General features: G+C 45.0%; 1 protein-coding gene across 5 annotated transcripts in view; it reads right to left on the reverse strand.

Annotated features, from left to right (window-relative positions):
- The window catches only part of SCAP (SREBF chaperone), an 88,361-nt gene that overhangs the window by 15,771 nt on the left and 49,738 nt on the right, over positions 1-22,852 (reverse strand). For 4 of the 5 annotated variants that reach the window (XR_003796614.1, XM_029242134.1, XM_029242133.1 and 1 more), the window contains 2 exons: positions 22,452-22,675; positions 8,988-9,117 (listed from right to left, as the gene is read on the reverse strand). Coding sequence is in view for 4 of the 5 variants with exons in the window: in XM_029242134.1 (XP_029097967.1) it covers positions 8,988-9,117; positions 22,452-22,573 (252 nt within the window). In the remaining variant the exon portion in view is untranslated. Of the gene's footprint in view, positions 1-8,987; positions 9,118-22,451; positions 22,679-22,852 lie in introns of those variants that run through there. The other variant, XM_029242135.1, reaches the window with a different exon arrangement.

Raw genomic sequence — 22,852 nt, forward strand, 5'->3', positions numbered from 1 at the left:
ACAAGGCTGTGACTCCGCACGTACCATCTCCTCTGCCCATGGCCCTCGTCATATACTCCACCCCCACCCTTAGGCCCACTGAGCCTGTGCAACTGAACCTCTGGTTTCCAGGCAGGACAGCTTCTTGGCCCTCCAGTCCAAATCCAGCCCCCTTCCCACCCAGGACCATCCAGGCCACCATTTCAACAAAGTAACAATGAACATACTTCAGAACCAGAGTTCTCGTTCTGGGCTCTAGGGATGGCTCCAGGAGTTCTATGAGCACACTGCTTAACTCATATTTCTTCTCAAAAGTGTATCTATTATTATCACTGTCATCATTTTTAGGGGAGAGGATCCATGGTTTTCATCAGATTTTCATAAGAATATGTAACCCCTATGCCCCAGACACCTCTTTTTCCTTTGACCTTCCACCAGCCCTGGGTAAAATCCACTGCTCATTTGTTTTCATTCCTCAGCTGGTAAGCCTTACCAGACAAAAACCACGTAGAAGAGAGCCTACGGCACAGCCACGCTCTCCGGCCTTGGCTGGACCTCCCTCTGCTGGCCGGCTCTTATTCACCTCCCCGATTTCCAACTGAACTTTCCAGGCAGCTATTCCACATCTGTCCAGCTCTTTTCAAGATCTTGGGTCAGTCATTTAATATGACTGTGTCAAACTCATCGTCCAATATATGTACCCTCAAACTCCCTCTTCTGGGCATCAAAATTTTCTTATGGTGGTTTATTTACAGGCATGAGCCTAACTCTTGTCATTCACTATCTTAGTTTGGGTTCCCCCAGCAGCAGGCCCTTAGACAAGTAGTTTCCTTGGGAGGTGGAGGAAACACAGGGAGGGGAGTAGGTACAGGAGCAGCGAAGGGAAGGCAGCCCACAAAGGGTGTGCTACTGAGCAAGCATCCTCTGTGGTAACTGGATTTAGCTGAGTTATCCCACATAAAGGAAGACAGCTGAGGTTACATACCAACTCCTACAGTTACTGGTTGAGGGCTGCTCCTAGGGGGTGCGAATTCTCCAGCACCTCAGGCCTTCTGTACCAGAGATCCTTTGACAAATGAGATGTGGACACTGGTGGCTGGAAAGCAGGCAGGCACGAAAATGGTAGCAGGAGATGTGGGCAGGGCCTACCACTCACTGTGCTGGGCCCTATCATAATCCCTACTTGATACTCAAGTAAGAAACAGACATGGAAACAGAGACAACACGAGGTATCCTAAGTGGGTGATGGAGAAAGCGTAAGGGCCAGTGGAGTACAGATGCCCCTGAGTACAGAGGGAGGAGTGCTCACTAGATGGAGGCTTCTAACATGGCCCCAGTAATCTCCACCTCCTGGTGCTCATGCCCAAGTATAATCCCCCTTGAGAGTGGGCTGGACCTAGTGACTTGCTTCTGACAAACAGAATATAGCGAAAGTGATGAGCTCTGATTTCTGAGATTAGGTTACAAAAGACTATGACCCTTAAGGCCATTATGCTAAGTGAAATAAACCAGGCACGAAAAGACAAATACCATATGATTCCACTTATATGAGGTAACTAAAGTTGTCAAATTCATAGTGTCAGAAAGCAGAATGGTGGTTATCAGGGGCTGGGAAAGGGGGAATGCAGAGCTACTGTTTAATGGTGCAGAGTTTCTGTTTTACAAGATGAAGAGTTATGAAGATGGATGGTGGTAATGGCTGTACAATAATGTGAATGTATTTAATACCACTGAACAGCACACTTAAAAATGGTTAAGAGAGGGAATGCCCTGGTGGTCCTGTGGTTAGGACTCAGCGCTTTCACTGCTGAGGCCTGGGTTCAATCTCTGGTCGGGGAACTAAGATCCCACAAGCCACATGGCACAGCCAAACAAACAAACAAACAAAAAACAGTTAAGAGAGTAAATTTTATGTTGTGTGTATTTTGCCACAATTTTTTTTTTAATGGAAGGAAAAATCAGACTACGAGCCCTCCTCTGCCCCCCTCCTTTAGAGCCACCACTCTGACGAAGTCAGCCATATCCATGTGGCAAGGAACTGAGGGGCTTTCAGCCAACACCCAATGAGGGACAAGAGTCCCTCAGTTCAACAGCCTGCAAGAAACCTGCTTCCAGCTCACTGTCTGAGCGAGCTTGGAAGCAGATTCTCTCCAGTCAGGCTTTGAGATAACTGCAGCCTTGGCTGACACCTTGATTGCAGTTTGTAAGAGACCCTGAGCTAGAGGACCCAGATAAGAAAACCAAGTCTCAGAGAGATAAATAGGATATGCCCAAGGACACATAGCTGATAGGCAGCAGACCAGGATTAAAGCCCGGGGCCGCCTAATTCCCAAGCTGGTATATTCTACCTGCCTGGGTAGTTCTGAACTATGTGAGTTCCCATGGAGAACAGGACATAGATGGAAAGGCCCAGCACAAGGAGTGCAGGAGGGGAGCTGAGGTCCTGAGGACCTGTGGGGTCCCTGACCAGGGCTCCCTGGAAACCTTGCGTTCAGGCTCAGGCTACCACCAAGCCCTGCAGTGCTGGGCCGGAAGCCCAGCCACCTCTGTGGACACGGCAGGTAGGTCTTGGTGTGAGGTTCAGGTTTCCATGGTGACCTGGTCTAGGGGAGCCAGGCCAGTGCAGGACACCTCAAGTTTGCTGTTTTAAACACAATCCTTCCTTCACATTTAGAGAAAGCAAGCTACAGCTCCAGGTATTTCACCTTTACACTGACACACCCAGGGGCTCCCTTTACAACACCATACAGAGGACTCCCATTACTCAGCTCTTCTGGAAAACAGGGCTCCGGCTCCTTGTTCTCCAGCCCTGGATAGGTGAGGGGGTGGGGTGTGGTGGGAAGGGCAGGCTTAGGGGGCACGCCAGGGTTAAATTCTAGCTCCACCCCTGGCTGTGTGCCTTGGACAAGGGTCTCTACACTCTCCAAGCCTTGGTCCCTTACTTACTGAGGGAAATGGGAATAAACTCTCAGACCTCAGCAGATCACTGTGAGGACCAAACAAAAGAACACACGAAACCATTTAGTAAGGTGTCTGGCCAAATACATGTTAGTTATATCTATTTGTATCATTATGTCTTAAAACTCTTAAAATTGGTTTGGCATCCCTTTAAAATCAATCTCTCCTCCACTTTCTTGTCCCCTCACCCTCCCTCCTAGGCACGGTCAACTCAGTCTCCAAGTTTCTCTAAGTTCAATTAGATTGACCTTCTTACCACCACTTTCATCATGTCATTGCCTCTAAGGGAATGGCTTTCTACTGCCCAGAGAATTCATTTAAACTGCAGAGCCCAAGATTTAACTTGGTCCCACCTAACTTATCCCCTATCAAGCTCCAAGAAAAATGCCTCACTTCAGACTACCTGTCTCCTAAATAAGCCGTGCTTATTCAACAAGTCATTCAAAAGAAAAAAACCCTTTCTTAAGCATATACTATGTGCAAAAGGTTGGACAAATTTGAATGAAACATGACTGCAACTAGGTCACACTACAGTTCACAAGGAGAAACAGAGCACACATCTGCAAGACACCTGGGGAAGGCTTCCTGGAGAGCGTGATGTGAACTAAGGAGTAAAAGATAAGGAGTGCATGCCCAGTGCACTCAGAGGGCAGTCCAAGCATGTGAACCTCTGTTCTTCTGCCCTCTGCCCCGACCAGATCTAATCAATGACAATGACAGCCAGAAACATTTATCGAATGCAAATGATGGGCCAGGCACTGACCTAACTTTTGCATTCTTTCACTTAATCCTATAGCAATGTATAATGCAGGTATAATTATTATCCCCACTTTATGAATGTGGAAACTAAGGTACACAGGTGTTACATAACCTGCCCAAGGTCACATGCCTGTGAAATAGAAAGTCACCTTTCTGCTTTGCTCTGGTCTTCTCTGGTAAAAACATCCCTCCTTCCAGAGGGAACTGTCCTCCCCTACCCCACAAGATGACTGATCAGTGACTCCAACACAGGGCAGACCTAACTCAGAGCACAAGGACCCAGTAGAGTTGATTAGAGTCCTTTCTGGAGGACACAGAAAGGCCCAACTGCAGGGTGCAGACACCACCCCACTCGGGGGAACACTTCAGCAAAAGGGGAGAAAGAGGACTATATACTATATAGAGACACCTCCAGCATACAGAAAGAATTATAGTTCAATAAAACGAAATCCAAACAGCTCAATTCAAAACGGGCAGAACACTGAAACACTTCACAAAGGAAGGTATGCAAATACAATAAGCACTTGACAGTAGTCATCTGGAAAATGCAAATTAAAAACACATCTAGATTGTTCCATACTTCTATTAGAAAGGCTTAAAGAAAACCCAAACAAATCTGACAGTACCAAGAACTTTACAGCACAAAGACTGAACTTTAATGTATGGAAATTTAAAAAATAATTTAGGAGGCTGACAGATGTGAAAAGAATGACACTTTACCTCTGTAGTGTTCCTTCCAAAAACCCATAACCCCAGTCTAATCTAGAGAAAAATAAGCAAATCCCACTTGAGGAACACTCCTCAAAACTGTCCAGATCGGGACTTCCCTGGTAGTCCAGGGGCTGAGAATCTGCCTTCCAATGTAGGGGACACGGGTTCGAGCCCTGGTTGGGGAACTAAGATCCCACATGCTGCAGGGCTACTGAGCTCGTGCGCCTCAACTAAAGGGCCTGCAGGACTTCCCTGGTAGCACAGTGGTTAAGAATCTGCCTGCCAATGCAGGGGACACGGCTTCGAGTCCTGGTCTGGGAAGATCCCACATGCCGTGGAGCAACTAAGCCCGTGCGCCACAACTACTGAGCTTGCATTCTAGAGCCCGCAAGCCACAACTACTGAGCCGGCACCACAACTACTGAGCCCACGTGCCACAACTACTGAAGCCCACGTGCTCTAGGGCCCACGTGTTGCAACTACTGTAGCCTGTGCACCTACAGCCCATGCGCCGCGACAAGAGAAGACACCTCAATGAGAAGCCCATGCACCGCAATGAAGAGTAGCCCCCCACTCACCACAATGAGAGAAAGCCCGTGCACAGCTACGAAGACCCAACACAGCCAAAAATTAATAAAATTTTAAAATAAGTAAATAAAGAGCCTGTGTGCCATGAACTACAGAGCCCACATACTCTGGAGCCCAAGCGCCACAACTAGAGAGAGAAAACCCACACACCACAACTAGAGAGAAGCCCACACAACGCAACAACAAAAAAAAAGATCCTGCATGCCACAATGAAGACCTGACGCAGCCAAAAATAAAAACTAATTAATTAAATATAAAATAAAATAAAATACTTATTTATAAAAAAAAAACTGTCCAGGTCATTAAGAACAAGGAAAGTCTGAGAAACTATCACTAAGGAAAAGTAAGGAAACCAGATTTCCTTAGCTTGTACCTATGTTCTTTTTCTCTCCCAAGATCCCATCCAAGATACCATGTTATATTTAGTTGTCCTGTCTCTTGAGGCTTCTCTTGGCTGTGACAGTTTCTCAGACTTTTTTTTTTTTTGGCTGCATTGGGTGTTTGTTGTTGCACACGGGCTTCCTCTAGTTGCAGCGAGTGGGGGTTACTCTTCGTTGTACACAGGCACCTCACTGCAGTGGCTTCTCTTGTTGTGGAGCACAGGCTCTAGGTGCGCAGGCTTCAGTAGTTGCAGCATGTGGGCTCAGTAGTTGTGGTTCTTGGGCTCTACAGCACAGGCTCAGTAGTTGTGGTGCATGGACTTACTTGCTCCGCTGCATGTGGGATCTTCCTGGACCAGGGCTAGAACCCGTGTCCCCTGCATTGGCAGGTGGATTCTTAACCACTGCACCACCAGGGAAGTGCTTAGACTCTTTTTTTGATGACTTTGACAGTCTTGAGGAGCGCTAGTCAGGAACTGTGTAGACCATCCCTCAACTGGGACTCGTCTGAAGTTCTTCTCATGATTAGACTGGGGTTATGGGTTTTTGGGAGGAAGACCACAGAGGTAAAGCACCCTTCTTGTCACACATCAAGGGTACATACCATCAACCTGATTTATCACTGTTGATGTTGACCCTCATCACCTTGCTCAGGTTCTCCACTGTAAAGAGACTCTTTTCTCCCCTCTCCACACGGTACTCTTTGGAAGAAAGTCACTATGCACAGTCCACAATTAAGGAAGAAGGATTATATTACACCTCCCTGAGGGCAGAGTAGCTACCTATATATATATATTGTTAATACAATGATTACTTTTTACTGCGTTTTTAAAAATTAATTAATTTATTTTATTTATTTTTGGCTGCATTGGGTCTTTGTTGCTGCACGCGGGCTTTCTCTAGTTGCAGCGAGCGGGGGCTACTCTTCGTTGTGGTGTGCAGGCTTCTCATTATGGTGGCTTCTCTTGCTGCGGAGCACAGGCTCTAGGCGCACGGGCTCAGTAGTTGTGGCTCATGGGCTCTAGAGCGCAGGTTCAATAGTTGTGGCACACGGGCTTAGCTGCTCTGCGGCATGTGGGATCTTCCTGGACCAGGGCTCGAACCTGTGTCCCCTGCACTGGCAGGTAGATTCTTAACCACTGCGCCACCGGGGAAGCCCAGCTACATAAATTTAGAATTTTTGCCCAGATTTGTCTATTTTCATTCGCTGATTTATTCAATCATATGGACTCAGACATTTATTTTACACTGTGGGTTATAATCCAATACTACTTTACTTATTTTTTTGCAAAATGTATTTTATTTTCCAGCATTGGCCATTTGGAGCTCTTTCAGTTGGCTCCTGTTTCCCTTTGACGTATGCTGAATTTATTTTAAACTGATATCTTTGTCTTCTCCTCCCAAGCACACTAGATCTCCTCCGGAGCAGTGAGGCTCAAGATCATTCTGCCAGGCACATTGCAGACGTGCAATAAACATGTGCTGAATAAAGGAATGAACAGGGGAAGGAAGGACATTTTGGTTCCTTGGTGTGAGCAGTAGACGCCCAGTGCCTGAGCGTCCTAATTTTCCTTGGGAAACCATCCTCTCTCATCCTCAGCCTGGTGATGAAGACAATCAGGTGATGAAGTCAGTCAACAAAGCACCTCCCTCAGCCACAGGGTTTGGGGTGGGGACAGGCAGCGAACCCCATTCAGAGCCAAGTGGGCACCCTCTCATCCTCCACTGGATTGGATATTGCAAGAACATGGGACTGAATCTGCTGCAGCCACTGTTAGGGAGACAACAGTGAGCTGATCCAGACAGGGCAGAGCTGAGAGGTGGACTCCTTCTGAGGCCTAAACCATGCTGCCCTTGAGTAAGCCCTGCCTGTGGCTGTGAGTTATATGACCCAAAAAACGCCCTTTTCACTTACTCTGGTTTGGGTTGTGTTTCCTGTTCCTTATAATTAAAGCAACCCTTAGAATTCCTATATTGTTGACCTTTATTTTTATGACGAACAGTCAATGGAGGTGAGATAACTGAGCACTGAGCTGCATGACACCAGGTGACTGCACCAGGGCCTGGGTCTCCTTCTCAACCTTTCAGGGGCTGGGGACCCCAATCAGAAAGAGAAAAAAGGGACAATCTTGTAATTCCTGAACCCTCAAGTTATTTTGTACACCTGCTTACTATCACCATCCCAGGCCAAAGACGGAACACTAAGGAAGTTTAAAGGGCTCACAAACAAGTAAACCCTAACAGCTGTACCATGAAACATCTATTCTGTACCATCCGGTCCACTGAACTCTACTAGTCACAAAACATTCACAAACACAGATGATCCTGTTGTGACCAGGAACCATCAGCTCCATTATGTGGTAAAACTGCATGAAGAGGTTAATGGAGGCAAAAGGCTTGATCCAGTAAGGTCCCATAGTGAGCCAAGGGTCAAGCTGAGACATGAAGCAACAGAACTGGTTTCTGCCACATCTGACCTTCATGGGCAGAGTACCATTGAGCCTGGATTGTGTACTTCCTCTTGATACCATGCGTAGTTGTAACACATACCTATCTTACCAGATATGTCTCTATTTCAGCAACATTAGAGCACAGTTTATAACAAGTTACCTGGCTGCTATATTACCCGAAAAGGAAATGGGAAGGAATGTGCAATCACTGTCAGAGAGAAGGTGGGAGAGGAAAAACTCTGTGCCCTGAGCTTGGTTTTGTTCCTCAACAACAGACTCAGCAAGCCCAGCACCAATCCATGGGACCAGAGCACAACACATGAGGGAAGAACACTTCATCCATACCTGGCAGGTGAAAGTCTTAGAGACGAACTAATCACTCTTAGAAGATTTCCAAATAATGAGTCCAGAGTTCTGGTGGGTTAAGTCCTGCACCTCAGACGCTCAACTGGAAAGATTGTTTCTTCCTCGTTTACGTTAGTGCTCAGCTCAGAGACAGTCAGCTGAGAACAGTATGATTCAGAAGAAGCAGTGGGCTTCAGGTCAGGAGATCTGGAGTTCTAATCCAGTGCTGACCCCATGAAAACTAAATTTAAACTGAGGCACATCATCACTCTGGGCCCCAGCTTCCTTAACTGCAAAAGGGATAAACAAAACGTGCACGTTTTACCTGACTGGATTGTGAGGATAAAACAGGACCTAGCAGATTTGAAAAAATTAGGTGCACTGCAAATATTAAATGGTGTTGGGACTCTGATGATAAAACATTCTCTAGGGATGCTCAGTGGTTCCCCTAACTACCTTGCACAAGAAGGAGACGGCCTGTTTGCCAGGGCACTGCCTGGCACCTGTGCATGGTGTGTGAGCAGCCTACATATGAACCCAGACCCAGCTGTCCACAGCTACGGCAACCACAATCCCCAGCTTTTCTAGGACAGATACACTTCTTTCTATGTAGTTTGGTGTTTCCTTTCAAAACAGGAATGTATAACTAGATGTATTAAATGTATAACTGAATATTTTCTGTGCCTTTATAAAACTATTCAAGTATATGTATTCACACATCAGAAGCTGACTACCCTCACTCGCTCACAGAACCCCTGCCTCAGCCAGTCTGCACCCAACGCCCAGGGCTCTCCTCAGCGATACACTGAGCACCTACCCACTCTGGCTGCTCATTAGGCTCTTCTGGCTTGTGGTCAGAGGCCACAGGCGGGGGTGAGTAATCCTTCACAGGAGTGGTGAATTCCACGGGTCCTGTTCCTGGCAACGGGAGTTTCAGCAGTGGGTAGCTGGGATGAACAAAAAGGAGAGAAGAGTTAGGACACGATGGCAGGTAGAAGCTGTGCTGAGGTAACAGTGACGCAGGAACCACTGCAGTTGCACTAAATTCTCCATGCTAGGAGAACTGTACAAATGTACAAAATATTAGTCATAAAACTTCAGAGCTAGGAGGAAACTCAGAAGCCTCTAGATCAGAATTTTTCAAACTCCCTTTTAGTCACAGGAAGCCCAATGCATAAACTACTTTACGAAGTAGTTTACTGGTTGAATATTTTTGGAGCTGTAATAAAGGCAAGATGCTACACAAACTTCTGGCCAAATTAGACATAAGTAAGACAACAAGAAAAAACTGGGGAGGGACTTCCCTGCTGGTCCAGTGGTTAAGACTCTGTGCTTCCACTGCAGGGGGTACGGGTTCGATCCCTGGTTGGGAAGTTCTACATGCCGTGCGGTGCAGCCAAAAAAAAAAACCAAAAAAAACCCCTGGGGAAACAGAAGAATCCTGATTCAGACTGCTGAGCAAATTGCTCGAATTTAAAGGGACAGACCATGGAAACTGTGCATAACACATTGAGGGTGTGGTTTACACTAGATCAGGCTGAACAGAAGTCAATGGACCCACCACATGCAAAGGAAAAAGCTTGACCTAACATCAAAAAGTTGGCAAATGGATGTGCTTTTGTTTCAGGTTTCACTTCTTTTAAAACTTTTTCTTCAGGACTTCCCTGGTGGTCCAGTGGTTAAGACTCCACGCTTCCACTGAAGGGGGGAAAGTTTTGATCCATGGTCGGGCAAGTTCCGCACGTGGCATGGTGCGGGAAAAAAAAAAAATTGTACTACATAAAAGTTAATTCTCAGCTTTAAATAAAACTGAGAATTAACTTTTATGTAGTACAATGCACAAATCTTAAGTATAGGGACTTCTCTGGTGGCGCAGTGGTTAAGAATCACGCCTGCCAATGCAGGGGACATGGGTTCGAGCCCTGGTCCGGGAAGATCCCACATGCCACATAGCAACTAAGCCCGTGCGCCACAACTACTGAGCCTGTGCTCTAGAACCTGCGAACCACAACTACTGAGCCCACATGCCACAACTACTGAAGCCTGCATGCTTAGAACCCGTGCTCTGCAACAAGAGAAGCCACCACAATGGGAAGCCTGCACACTGCAACGAAGAGTAGCCCCCACTCTCTGCAACTAGAGAAAGCCCGCGCACAGCAACAAAGACCCAAAACAGCCAAAAATAAAATATAAATTAATTTTAAAAAAATCTTAAGTATATAGTGCAGTGAATTTTTACATATGCCTACACCTGTGTAACCCCTACCTAGATCAAGCTATAAAATATCTCCAGAACCTCAGAAGGTGGCCTCGTGCCCTGGCCCAGTGAAGAGTATCCACTACCATAAACCGCTATTAGAATTCCTATCACCATAAATTAGTTTTGCCTGTTTCTGATGGCATATAACTGAAATCATCCATTCCACTGTGTATTCTTTTGTGACTGGCTGTTTTCACTTAAATTACATCTACTAGAGTCATCCACAGTGACACATGTAGCAGATCATTCTTTTCCATATGTACTATTCTGCTGAATGAACATATTACAGTGCATCTATCTAGTCCAGTGTTGAGGAACATTTGGCTGTTCCCAGCTGAAGCTATTAAGAATAGAGCTATTGTGGTAATTTTTATGTATACACTCATTTTTACGTAAGCACTCATTTCTGTTGGGTATATTCATAGAATGAAATTTCTGGGTTGTGGAGTATACATATATTTAGCTTTGTAGATAACACCAGTTTTCCAAAGTAGTTATTTAAAGTAGTTATTTAAATTTATGTTCCCACCAGCAGTGTGATAGGAGTTTCAACTGCTTCAAATCCTTATCACCTCTTGATATTGTCAGTCCAATTAATTTTAACCATTTAGAGGAGGAGGTGGTGGTATCTCTCTGTGGTTTTAATATACAGCAAATAGTGTCAAAAACTCTTTCATATGCTTATTAGCCATTTGGATAAATCCTCTTTTGTGAAGCACCTCTTCAACTCTTTAACTGTTTTTAATTAAGTCGTCTTTATATATTCTAGATATGAGTCTGCAGTCCTTTATACAGCTATAAATTTCCCTCTTAGTTCTACTTTCGCTGCATCCCATAAGTTTTGGTATATTGTCTTTTTGTTTTCATCATCTCAAGCTATTTTCTATTTTCCTTTCTGATTTCTTCGACCCACTGGTTGTTTTAGAATATACTGTTTAATTTCCATGTATTTGTGAATTTTCCTTCTATTATTTTTTTAATTAAATTTATTTATTTTTGGCTGCGTTGGGTCTTCGTTGCTATGCGCAGGCTTTCTCTAGTTGCAGCGAGTGGGGGCTACTCTTCAGTGCAGTGCACAGGCTTCTCATCACGGTGGCTTCTCTTGTTGCAGAGCACGGGCTCTAGGCACGCAGGCTTCAGTAGTTGTGGCATGCGGGCTCTAGAGCGCAGGCTCAGTAGCTGTGGCGCACAGGCTTAGTTGCTCCGCGGCACGTAGGATCTTCCTGGACCAGGGCTCGAATCCGTGTCCCCTGCATTGGCTGGCGGATTCTTAACCACTGCACTGCCGGGGAAGCCTTCCTTCTATTATTGATTTTTAATTTCATTCTGCTGTTATTGGAAAAAATCCTCTGTATGATTTAGATCTTTTTAAATTTACTGAGACTTGTTTGTGGCCTAACATATGGTCTATCCTGGAGAATGTTTATGTTCACTTGAGAAGAATGTGTATTGGTCTAGCTGGTTTCAGTGTTGCTCAAGTCCTCCATTTCCTTATTGATCTTGTCTGCTTGTAGCCATCATTGAAAGTGGAGTATTGAAGACTTCAACTATTATTGGAGAACTGTGTATTTCTCCTTTCAATTCTGTCAATTTTTGCTTCATATATTTTAGGGATATGTTGTTAGGTGTTATATGTTTATAATGGTTATATCCTCTTGTTGTATTGAAGCATTTATCAATATATAATGTCCTTCTTTGTCTCTAATAAATTTTTTAATGTTGTCTCATAATAATATAGCCACTTCAGCTCTCTTTTGGGTACTGTTTAGCATGGAATATCATTTTCCATCCTTTTACTTTCAACCTCTTTGTGTTCTTAGATCTAAAGTGTAGTGTATATCTAAGGACCTCCCTGGTGGTCCAGATGGTTAAGACTCCGTGCTTCCAGTGTAGGGGGTATGGGTTCAATCCCTGGTCAGGGGACTGAGACTCCACATGCTGCGGGGTGCAGCCAAAAAAAAAAGTAAAAAAAAAAAGCGTAGTGTGTATCTAAAGTGTCTTGTAGACAGCATGCAGATAAAGTCTTTGTAAAATCAAATTGGCCATTCTTTTAATAGGAGAGTTTGATCCACTTACATTTAATGTGATTACTGACAAGGAAGGATTTATTTATGCCATTTAGCTATTTGTTTTGTTTGTCTTACATGATTTTTGTTCCTCAGTTCCTCTATTGCTGCCCTTTTTTTAAGGGGGGGGGGATTGATTTTTTGTAGTGTGCCACTTTGATTCCCTTCTACTTTCCTGTTCTACATATTTTAAAAGTTATTTTCTGGGCTTCCCTGGTGGCGCAGTGGTTGAGAGTCCGCCTGCCGATGCAGGGGACGTGGATTCGTGCCCCGGTCCGGAAAGATCCCACATGCCGTGGAGCGGCTGGGCCCGTGAGCCATGGCTGCTGAGCCTGCACGTCCGGAGCCTGTGCTCCGCAATGGGAGAGGCCACAACAGTGAGAGGCCTGCGTACCACAAAAAAAAAAAAAAAAGGTATTTTCTTAGTGGCCACCTTGGGAATTCTATTATTAACAACTTATAACAAGCTAGGTTGAATAGAGGGGTTCAACAGCAAATCTGAGCAGAGAAGAAAGGAGCGGCAATCATGAAAATAAGACAACTGAAATCATGCAGTCTGAGCAGCTTAGCTTCAACAGGATACACACACTCTGTCTATACATCCTTGTCACTCCCCTTTTATACTGTTGTCACAGATTACACTTTACAGTTAATCTCTTTAATGTAGATTTTAAATTACTGTTTAATACACTTGCCCTTTAAATCACAGAAGACAAAGAAAGAAATTACAAACCAAACCAACAATACTGATTATCTTTACTAGTGTTTATTTTTTCTTATGGCTTCAAATTGCAGGGTAGGTGCACTGGTAACAATTTCCCTCAGCTTTTGTTTATCTGGAAATGTCTTAACTTCTCCTTCATTACTGTAGTTTTTTTTTTTTTTTTTCAATTTGAAAGCAGTCATTTTGATTTTTTTTTTTTTCCCCACACCCTGCCACATACAGTATCTTAGTTCCCTGACCAGAGATCAAACCTGTGCCCCCGGGCTTCCCTGGCGGCGCAGTGGTTAAGAACCTGCCTGCCAACGCAGGGGACATGGGTTTGAGCCCTGGTCCGGGAAGATCCCACATGCTGCAGAGCAACTAAGCCCATGCGCCACAACTACCGAGCCTGTGCTCTAGAGCTCACGAGCCACAACTAATGAGCCCACACGCCACAACTACTGAAGCCCGTGCGCCTAGAGCCCGTGCTCCGCAACAAGAGAAGCCACTGCAAAGAGAAGCCCATGCACCGCAATGAAGAGTGGCCCCCGCTTGCTGCAACTAGAGAAAGCCCACGCGCAGCAACGAAGACCCAACACAGTCAAAAATAAATAAATAAAATAAAAAAATATTAAAAAAAAACAAAACAAAAACCTGTGCCCCCTGTGTTGGAAGCACAGTCTTAACCACTGGATCGCCAGGGAAGTCCCTGAAGTATAGTTTTATAGAATTTAGAACTCTTGACTTTTTTTTCCTTTCAGGACTTTAAATATGTGATCCCACTACCTTCTGGCCTCCATGGTTTCTGAGAAGAAATCAGCTATTAATCCATCAAGAATCCCTTTTATGTAAAGAGTTGCTTCTCTTTTGCTTCTTCCAAAAGCTAAGGTTCAACTGTTTGGAGGTAGGTGTCAAGGGCTGTCTCTGGACTTAGCTAAGGTTTTGCTGGGGAAAGCTCTGCACAATGCCTGGGCTGACCCCTGAGCTCTGGGTGCAGAGAGGAGTCCTGGGGCCCAGAGCTAAGACTGCTGAAGCTCTAGCTCTACTACAAGATGAAGGCAGGCAGTACATTTTATTTATCTACATTCACTTTCCATACAGTAGCTGCTCAAAACACACTGACTAAAGGCAGCCTGTTTCTCAAGATTTGAAATATGTAAAACATCTGTGAATTCCAAGAGTCTAAACATTCCAGCAGGGAGAGAAAGAAGGGCAGCACACTCCAGAGCATCCACTTTCTTAGGATAAAGTCTCTTAGGAAATGTCCACAGGCCTTGAAATGCTTAAAGTGGCTCACAGTCATTCTCCAATCTTGCCCTGGAGCCACACAACTCCCCTCTTGCTTCTGAGGTCTGTACTTGCTGGAACATTCTTGCTCATTCTTCTCCTAGATAACTCAGCTTCAAGGCCTCAACTACAGTATCATTTGCCTAGGAAGTCTTTCCCCTTTCCCCAAAGTCTGAGTTAAGGCCCCTCCTCCTATTTGCTGCCAAAATGCCCCGTACTCACCCCAACACGGTTCTTATCACTGATGGTGAACCTGTCCGTTTCTGTCTCTGTAACAATGATGATGGTTTCTAACTCACTGAGTACCTACTGTGTGCCACGTGCCTTCCATCTTTTTTCTCATTTAAGCCTCACCACAGGGACTTCCCTGGTTGTCCAGTGGGTAAGACTGCGCTCCCAATGCAGGGGGCCTGGGTTTGTTCCTTGGTTGGGGAACTAGATCTCACGTGCGTGCCACAACTAAGAAGTCAACATGCTGCAACTAAGAAGCCCGCATGCCACAATGACGATCCCATGTGCTGCAACTAAGACCCGGTGCAGCCAAAATAAATAAATAAATAAATATATTTTTTAAAAAAGCCTCACTACAACCCAACAAGGCATGCAGAAGCTATATCCCCTCTAGCCCCCAAGAAACTGACAGAACCAGTATGTGAACACAGGCAGTCTGGCCCCAGAGTCCACCCTCCTAACATCACACTATACTCTTGTATTACATTTCTGTTTTGTTTAAAAATTTAAACAATCATAAATTCCTTTTAATAGGAGTACAAGAAAAACACCAAGGAAAAGATTCTACAAAAATGAAAAATGCAAGGTTTCTTTTTTTTAACGTTTTTATTGGAGTATAACTGCTTAACAATGTTGTGTTAGTTTCTACTGTACTACAAAGTGAAATCAGCCATATGTATGCATATATCCCGTTTTGGATTTCCTTCCCATTTAGGTCACCACAGTGCATTAAGTAGAGTTCCCTGTGCTATACAGTAGGTTCTCAATAGTTATCTATTTTATACATAGTATCAACAGTATATATGTGTCAATCCCAATCTCCCAATTCCTCCCACCCCATCCCTTTCCCCCTTGGTATCCATACATTTGTTCTCTACATCTGTATCTCTATTTCTGCTTTGCAAGTAAGATCATCTATACCATTTTTCTAGATTCTACATATATGTGTTAATATACGATATTTGTTTTTCTTTTTCTGACTTACTTCACTCTGTATGACACTCTCTAGGTCCATCCATATCTCTACAAATGACCCAATTTTGTTCCTTTTTATGGCTGAGTAATATTCCATTGTATATATGTACCACATCTTCTTTATCCGTTCCTCTTTCGATGGATATTTAGGTTGCTTCCATGACCTGGCTATTGTAAATAGTGCTGCTATGAACATTGGGGGTGCATGTGTCTTTCTGAATTATGGTTTTCTCTGGGTATATGCCCAGTAGTGGGATTGCTGGGTCGTATGGTAGTTCTATTTTTAGTTTTTTAAGGAAACTCCATACTGTTTTCCATAGTAGCTGTATCAATTTACATTCTCACCATATGTGGAAATTCTTAATAAATCTATGTTTCAACCTGTGTTTTGTAAATGAAGTCCATCACAATGGAGCATGTGCTGAGGATTTGGAGTGTAGGTTCACAGGTGGTCCCTCCTCCCTGGGACAGGTGCTTGACCACCAGCTCCCCTGCTACCTTGCATCCTAGGATCTGGCCTTCCCCTCCCTGTCCAGGTATCCATTTGCTGCTGCCCCCTGCAGGCGCCTGACCAAAACATGGAGGGCTGTTCAGAAGTGCATACCCTGCTGTGTCCTGGCGCAGGGTGAGGCACTGGCCATCGCCTATCCCAGGCTGGCTGCACCACAGCAATCTGATGGGCATTTTGGCAGGAGGAAGCCTTTCATCCACTCCCATCCGAGCATATTTTAGTACCTTTAACAGTATTTTTCCCCTGCTTTCTGAAGCAGCAGCTCTGCATTTTCATGTTGTACTGGGTCCCACAAATGATGATGTTGGCTCTACATATCCTCCCATTCTCACTCCCAGTCATCTGTGATAGCTCAGGAGACACTGAAGGCATACAGGAAGAGCAACCAGAAAAATGACACTCAAGAGATGTGGCACAGGACACCTCTCTGGAGACATCAGGAGTGGGACATGTTTTCTCTCTTCCCTTCTCAGGGAGAACAATACAGGACTAGGGGTGGGGTAGTAAAAGGCCATAAAGGGAAATTTCTGAGATCTCCTGATCTCTCTTCTGTTGGAGGAAATTTGGGGTTGGAGGAAATTTGGGGTGATAAAGCAGTATTTGATCTCCTACAAGCCTTTCAGAGCTTTTCCAGAGCTCGTGTGTGAGGTCAGGGGTAACTTCTGCTTGGAGGGAGGCTCTGGCTTTGGAATGCTGAACAGGACCCAGGAGCAGCTGCTGGAGCTGGGCTCCTGGGCTCCTGAGTCTAGGCTTTGGGGCAGAGGTCAGTGGTTCCCTGGAACTTGGTTCTCAGCTATCCAGCCCAGCTCTCCAAAGCACAGGTGCAGACAGGGCTTCAGTTACTCAGATTTCTTTCTTGTTCATGAAAGGAATATAAATGTGTCCAGAGAGTGGCCACATAGGTACAAAAAGAGGGAGCCTGTTCTATAGTCTCCTGTGTGCCCACCCACAAAGGGGTCACGATGATCGTGGGGAAACCTGAGCTGTAGGCAGACAAGGGAGGGAGGTTGAGAGCAGAGGTCACCACAACTGAGATGTCCAGCCTCAGCCTGAAGGTGCTGCTTTCCTCCAGAGAAAACGAAGGAGGAAGGGGTCAAGTCTGCTCTCAGACACCCACACAGGCTGTAGGATTATCCTCTTTCAGGAGGTCTGGAATGGTCTCATCATGATTCCAACTTGCTCTCCAAGTTAAAATCCACCCTCTCTAACCATGACCAGCAGGTTATGGAATCACAGGTGACCTAATGACCCCTCACATTAACCTCTGACCCACACATAGGGCAATTAAGCTGGCCTGGCACCCAGACACTCTTCCTTCATTCCACGGCATACCTACCACTTCCCAGGACAGGTCCCAAGAAACAGCACCCTCTGCCTTGCTGGACTGCTGCTGAGCCACACCTCTGGTCCTGGTGGCCTAACCTCTAGGGAATGTAAACAGATACCTCTTGCCACAGTGCCTACTTGCTGCAAGTTTCATCAGATTTTCCCAGAGGAAAGAGCATTTATGGCTCCCAGGGTGATCCAGTGGGATGAACAGGTCCACAGCCCAGGCAGCTGCTAGATCCAGACAGAGGTAGCAAGAGCAGCAGTCCTTTCAGTTCAAGCTGAACAACTCTCTCATCCCAGGTACAATAAAGGTAAGCAGTTAAATGGAATCTGAGTATCTAATAAAACTACTAAAAGCTGTCTATTCATTTCTCCAAAGAAGGCATACAGATGGCCAAGAAGCACATGGAAAGCTGCTCAACATCACTAATCATTAGAGAAATGCAAATCAAAACTACAATGAGGTATCATCTCACACCAGTTAGAATGGCCATCATCAAAAAATCCACCAACAATAAATGCCGGAGAGGGTATGGAGAGAAGGGAACCCTCCTACACTCTTGGTGGGAATGTAAATGGTACAGCCACTACAGAAAACAGTACGGAGGTTCCTTAAAAAAACAAAAATAGAGTTGCCACGCGACCCAGCAATCCCACTCCTGGGCATATACCCGGAGAAAACCAAAATTCAAAAAGATACATGCACCCCTATGTTCACAGCAGCACTATTTACAATAGCCAAGACATGGAAACAACCTAAATGTCTTGACAGATGAATGGATAAAGAAGATGTGGTAAATATATACAATGGAATACTACTCATAAAAAAAGAATGAAATAATGCCATTTGCAGCAACATGGATGGACCTAGAGATGATCATACAAAGTGAAGTCAGCAAGAGAAAGACAAATATTTATGATATCACTTATATGTGGAATCTAAAATATGACACAAATGTGACCTTATTTATGAAACAGAGACAGACTCAGACATAGAAGACAATTTATGGTTACAAAAGGGGAAAGGGGGTCGGGGAGGGATAAATAAGGAGTTTAGGATTAGAAAATACAAACTACTATATATAAAATAGACAAAACAAGGTCCTACTGTATAGCACAGGGAACTATATTCAATATCCTGTAATAAACCATAATGGAAAAGAATATGAAAAAGAATTTGTGTATATGTATGTATAACTGAATCACTTTGCTGTACACCAGAAACTAACACAACATTGTAAATCAACTATCCTTCAATTAAAAAAAAAATTACAGAATATGAAAAAAAAATAACCTATCTATTAACCACACTTTATTTTCTGCAGGCAACCTGAAGCTCTGGCAGAAGGGGAGATGCTCTGGATAGAAAAGTTTCCCATACAGAAGAGGATAGCGAGGCTTGTGCCCTGGGTCCACAATATCTGTTCTCCTGTCCATAAAGGCACAGAATCTCTGGATTTTCTGATACAACCTTTATCATCTTTGGAGGCTGAGGGACTTCATCTAGCCTTAGAAATTTTCTCCTAAGCCAATTAGATTTTAAAAATTCCTTTACAATCACATAACAAAGATGCTGGTTTGAAAAAATAAGTACACAGCATTAAGAATGTGTGTACAGGGTGACAGTAAAGATAAGAGGAAACCATAGTGCCCTTAGAGAGTGGGACCAAAAGAGGCAGCAGGTTCAGAGGGGCGCGCCAGGGTAGTAGCCTCCCTGTGCTTTTGTTGGGAGAGCGGCGAGCTGAATGAACACAACCATAACAGGAAAGGAGGCAAGGAAGATACCACCTATTCTTCCTGTAGGGCTCAGCTCAGGTGTTCTCCTCCCTGGAAGCCTCCGTAACGCTGTCTCCCTTTGCACCAAGGTTAGGTCAAATCTGCTATGCACAATACCCAATGGCACTGAAGTTATCTCTCTCAGGCCGAGACTGTGGGAGGGACTGTGTTCTGTGTCACTGGTCTGGCACAGTTCTTGGCATATATTATAGCAATCTTTATTGAGGTGGCTGTAAAACCCAATTTTATGCTCTCTCCTCAACTTCTGTTATGTAGGGCCACTGCCTCAAAAAGCTTCTCTATCCCCTGTCTAGGCAGATCCTGCCAGGCCCTGTCCCTGGCCCAGTGCAAATGAGATTCTCTTTCTGAGGCTTCTCGTTCAAGGAGCAGACTCCCTGCAATGAAAGGTATCAGCACCAAACAGTGTTCTTCATAACGTTCATGTCACCACAGCGAAGTGGAGAAAGTACAGATTTGGATATGCCACACAGAGCGGCCAGTTGCAGCACATACCACTTACTATCTCTCCACATTAGTTTCATCATCAGCAAAAGAACTATGGAATAACCACCTCCTCCAAGGATGTTAGGCGACCAAACGAAATACTGTGTGTGGAAGCACCTGACCACAAAGCCAGGGCTCAGTGAAGATCAGTTTTCCTTTCCCTCCTATCAGCCCAGTCATACCCTGAGGCTCACCCACTCCCTTCTCAGGACTGATGTTCAGCCAAGACACCTGTGGGATATAAGACAGGTGTCTGCCCAGCTTGGCTGCATTTGGGCTGTACTGGTTGTTAAATACTGTTATTATCACATTTGCCTCTTCCCCCATCCTCCATCCCATCCTAATTCACCCAGAGTCAATAAGGAGTCTTCCACGCTTGAGACCTTAGCCATCTCATAAAGTTTTCATACCAGAGGCCCCCAAGTCATAAATCCAAGGACAATCTGTTTTGAAACACTTGTGTGATATCAAATTATTCATTCAAATATAAAGGCCAATTGCACCCAGCTACAACTGCAGCTGCTACACATAGCCTACTTTCCCTGTCCAGGAAGCTGCCTGGTCCCAGCTGGCCAAATCCAATCCTCAGAAGATGAATGGCAAAGAAGAAACATCCTTCCCTTTTCCGGTAGCTAGAGCCATCTTCGTGGAAGGGGAATCACAACCACCTCCTCAACTTACACTGCCCATACAGCAGAGGTCCCCAACCATTTTGGCACCAGGGACCAGTTTCGTGGAAGACAATTTTTCCATGGACCAGTGTGGGGGTAGGTGGGGGTGGTTCAGGAGGTAATGCGAGCGATGGCAAGCGCAGAGGAAGCTTTGCCCGCTCACCCGCCGCTCACCTCCTGCTGTGCGGCCCGGCTCCTAACAGGCCGTACTGGTCCGTGGCCCAGGGGTTGGGAACCCCTGCCACAGAGAACACAAGTTTAATTCAATGTATTCATCCGTTATGTATTTACTTACCATACACATACACATATAAAGATGGTATCAACTGAGAATTTATGAAGGGGGAGCAGGACCCCACCTACCTCTAACAGAAGGCAATATGCATAATAATAACCGTAAGTGTCACCACAAACTGCTGCTCTAGAAGTTAGAATAAAAGAGAAAATACTTTCAGCTGAGACATGGTAGAACTTCAGAGAAATTTTTAAGAAGGACACACAGCCTAGTGGTTCTCAGCATGTAGTCCCCAGGCCTGGGAGCTTGTTTAGAGATGCACATTCTTGGGTTTCTCCAGATCTGATGAATGAGAAACTGGGGTAGGGCCCAGCAATCTTGTTTTACATGCCCTCCAGGTAACTCTGATGCTAGCTCAGGTTTAAGAACCACTGCCCTAGCATATAGGCCAGGCCTAGAAAAGTATGATTTTGAAAGAGACAGATGGGTCAATTAACCTACAGGAAAAAAAAACAAGCAAATCCAAGAGCTGGGTTCTCAGAACACTCCTAATTCATCAGTTACAGGACATAGCCACAAGTGTCTAATCTTGTACAACACAAATTAACAAAGTTTAAACATCAGTACAAATACACTGAGCCAGAGTGAGAAGAGTCAGGGGGAACAGAGTGCCACAGGTGCAGGCACCAGAATCCCTTTAAAGCTGGATTTGAACCCCCGTTTCCCTACTTATTAGTTGTATAGACCAGGCAAGCCTCTAATCCTCCATTCCCCCACTGGTTAAATGGAAATATAACTGGATCACTTCCCAAGGTTTTTATGAGGGTTAACGAGACATTTAATTATATACCTGAAGCACCAACACAGCACCCAGCAGGAAATTCTCAATGAATATGCTCATCTTTCCTTGTCCTAATTAGGGAAGAACTTGGGATCATTAACAACTGAATATCGAGTTCAGTCCTGAACCATCCTTCTTCCAGCACAGCACTGAAAACATCTATAAACGTTAGATGTATAATGAATCTGGAAACCATAATTCTTTCCAGAGACAAAGATAATCAGGTAGGCTCTTTTCATGACTGTCAGTGTTTGAGAGCCAAGGGGACCATTGGATATCATCTTACATCAAGCCTCTCCTTTCACAATGTCCTCATCAGCCACACTCTTCAGGGCTCTATGGGGCCCTATGACAGAAGGACAGTCACAACAGTCCTTGGTGAGCACAACAGGCCCCAAGTATCAACCAGAGGTCAGAAGGAGGGTCCACATGAACACAAGAAAATGACTAGAGAGTAGAAAACCAAGTCTCTGGGGTTAGCCTACAAGACAGTGTCCAAGGAATTGTTCAAGTGGACTTTGCCTTGCAACATTCCAAGGCTCCTGCTCTTAACCAGGTACCAAAAGGAAGCTGCCACTATTGAGAAGGAAAATTAAAATACCATGCTTTCAATTATCTTGCAGTTTCTTAGAAACATCTAAACATTATTTTGAGACAGATTACCAGCAATGTGAACAAATCTGGTGAGTCACCAAGTCAGGGCCAGCCTGGACTGTTTTACTGTCGTGGCTAAACACCCCAGGACTAGAGCTTTCCACTCAACAGATCCAATGAGCCTCAAGTTCCACTGTGTAAAAAGCACACAGTCCAAGGGCTACTGAACAGTCAGGGTTAGGAAATCTATTGTGCCAAGGCACTGGCCCACCATATCCAGGGCAACTTGGAAACATACCAGCAGGCTAAGATGCAGAGCCCCGTGAAGAGAATGATGGGGATGGGGTAGGACGCACAGAACAGCCCATGGTTGTAGAAGGCCTGAGATATCTTCTCACGCAGCCTTTCAGTCAGGGTCATCCTCAGCTGAAGTCACCTTGCTGCCATCCCGGAAAGTGACCATGGATCAGCCTGGCACACGTTGGGCAGCACTGACAATGGACACCATCTGTAGGCAGGCACCTGGCAAGAAGGAAGAAAAGCCAATTAACAAAGAGTACTTGGCTCTCAACACTAGGGCTGCTGGGGGAGGTGGCAGGGACGTGGACAGGGAATCAGGAGGCCTACATGCAAGATCTGGAGACATCAATCCCAAAACACACACACACACACACACACACACACACACACACACACACA

The sequence above is a fragment of the Monodon monoceros genome, unplaced genomic scaffold (assembly GCF_005190385.1).
Source record: "Monodon monoceros isolate NGI ecotype Baffin Bay Population unplaced genomic scaffold, NGI_Narwhal_1 Super_Scaffold_3, whole genome shotgun sequence".
Taxonomy (NCBI): domain Eukaryota; kingdom Metazoa; phylum Chordata; class Mammalia; order Artiodactyla; family Monodontidae; genus Monodon; species Monodon monoceros.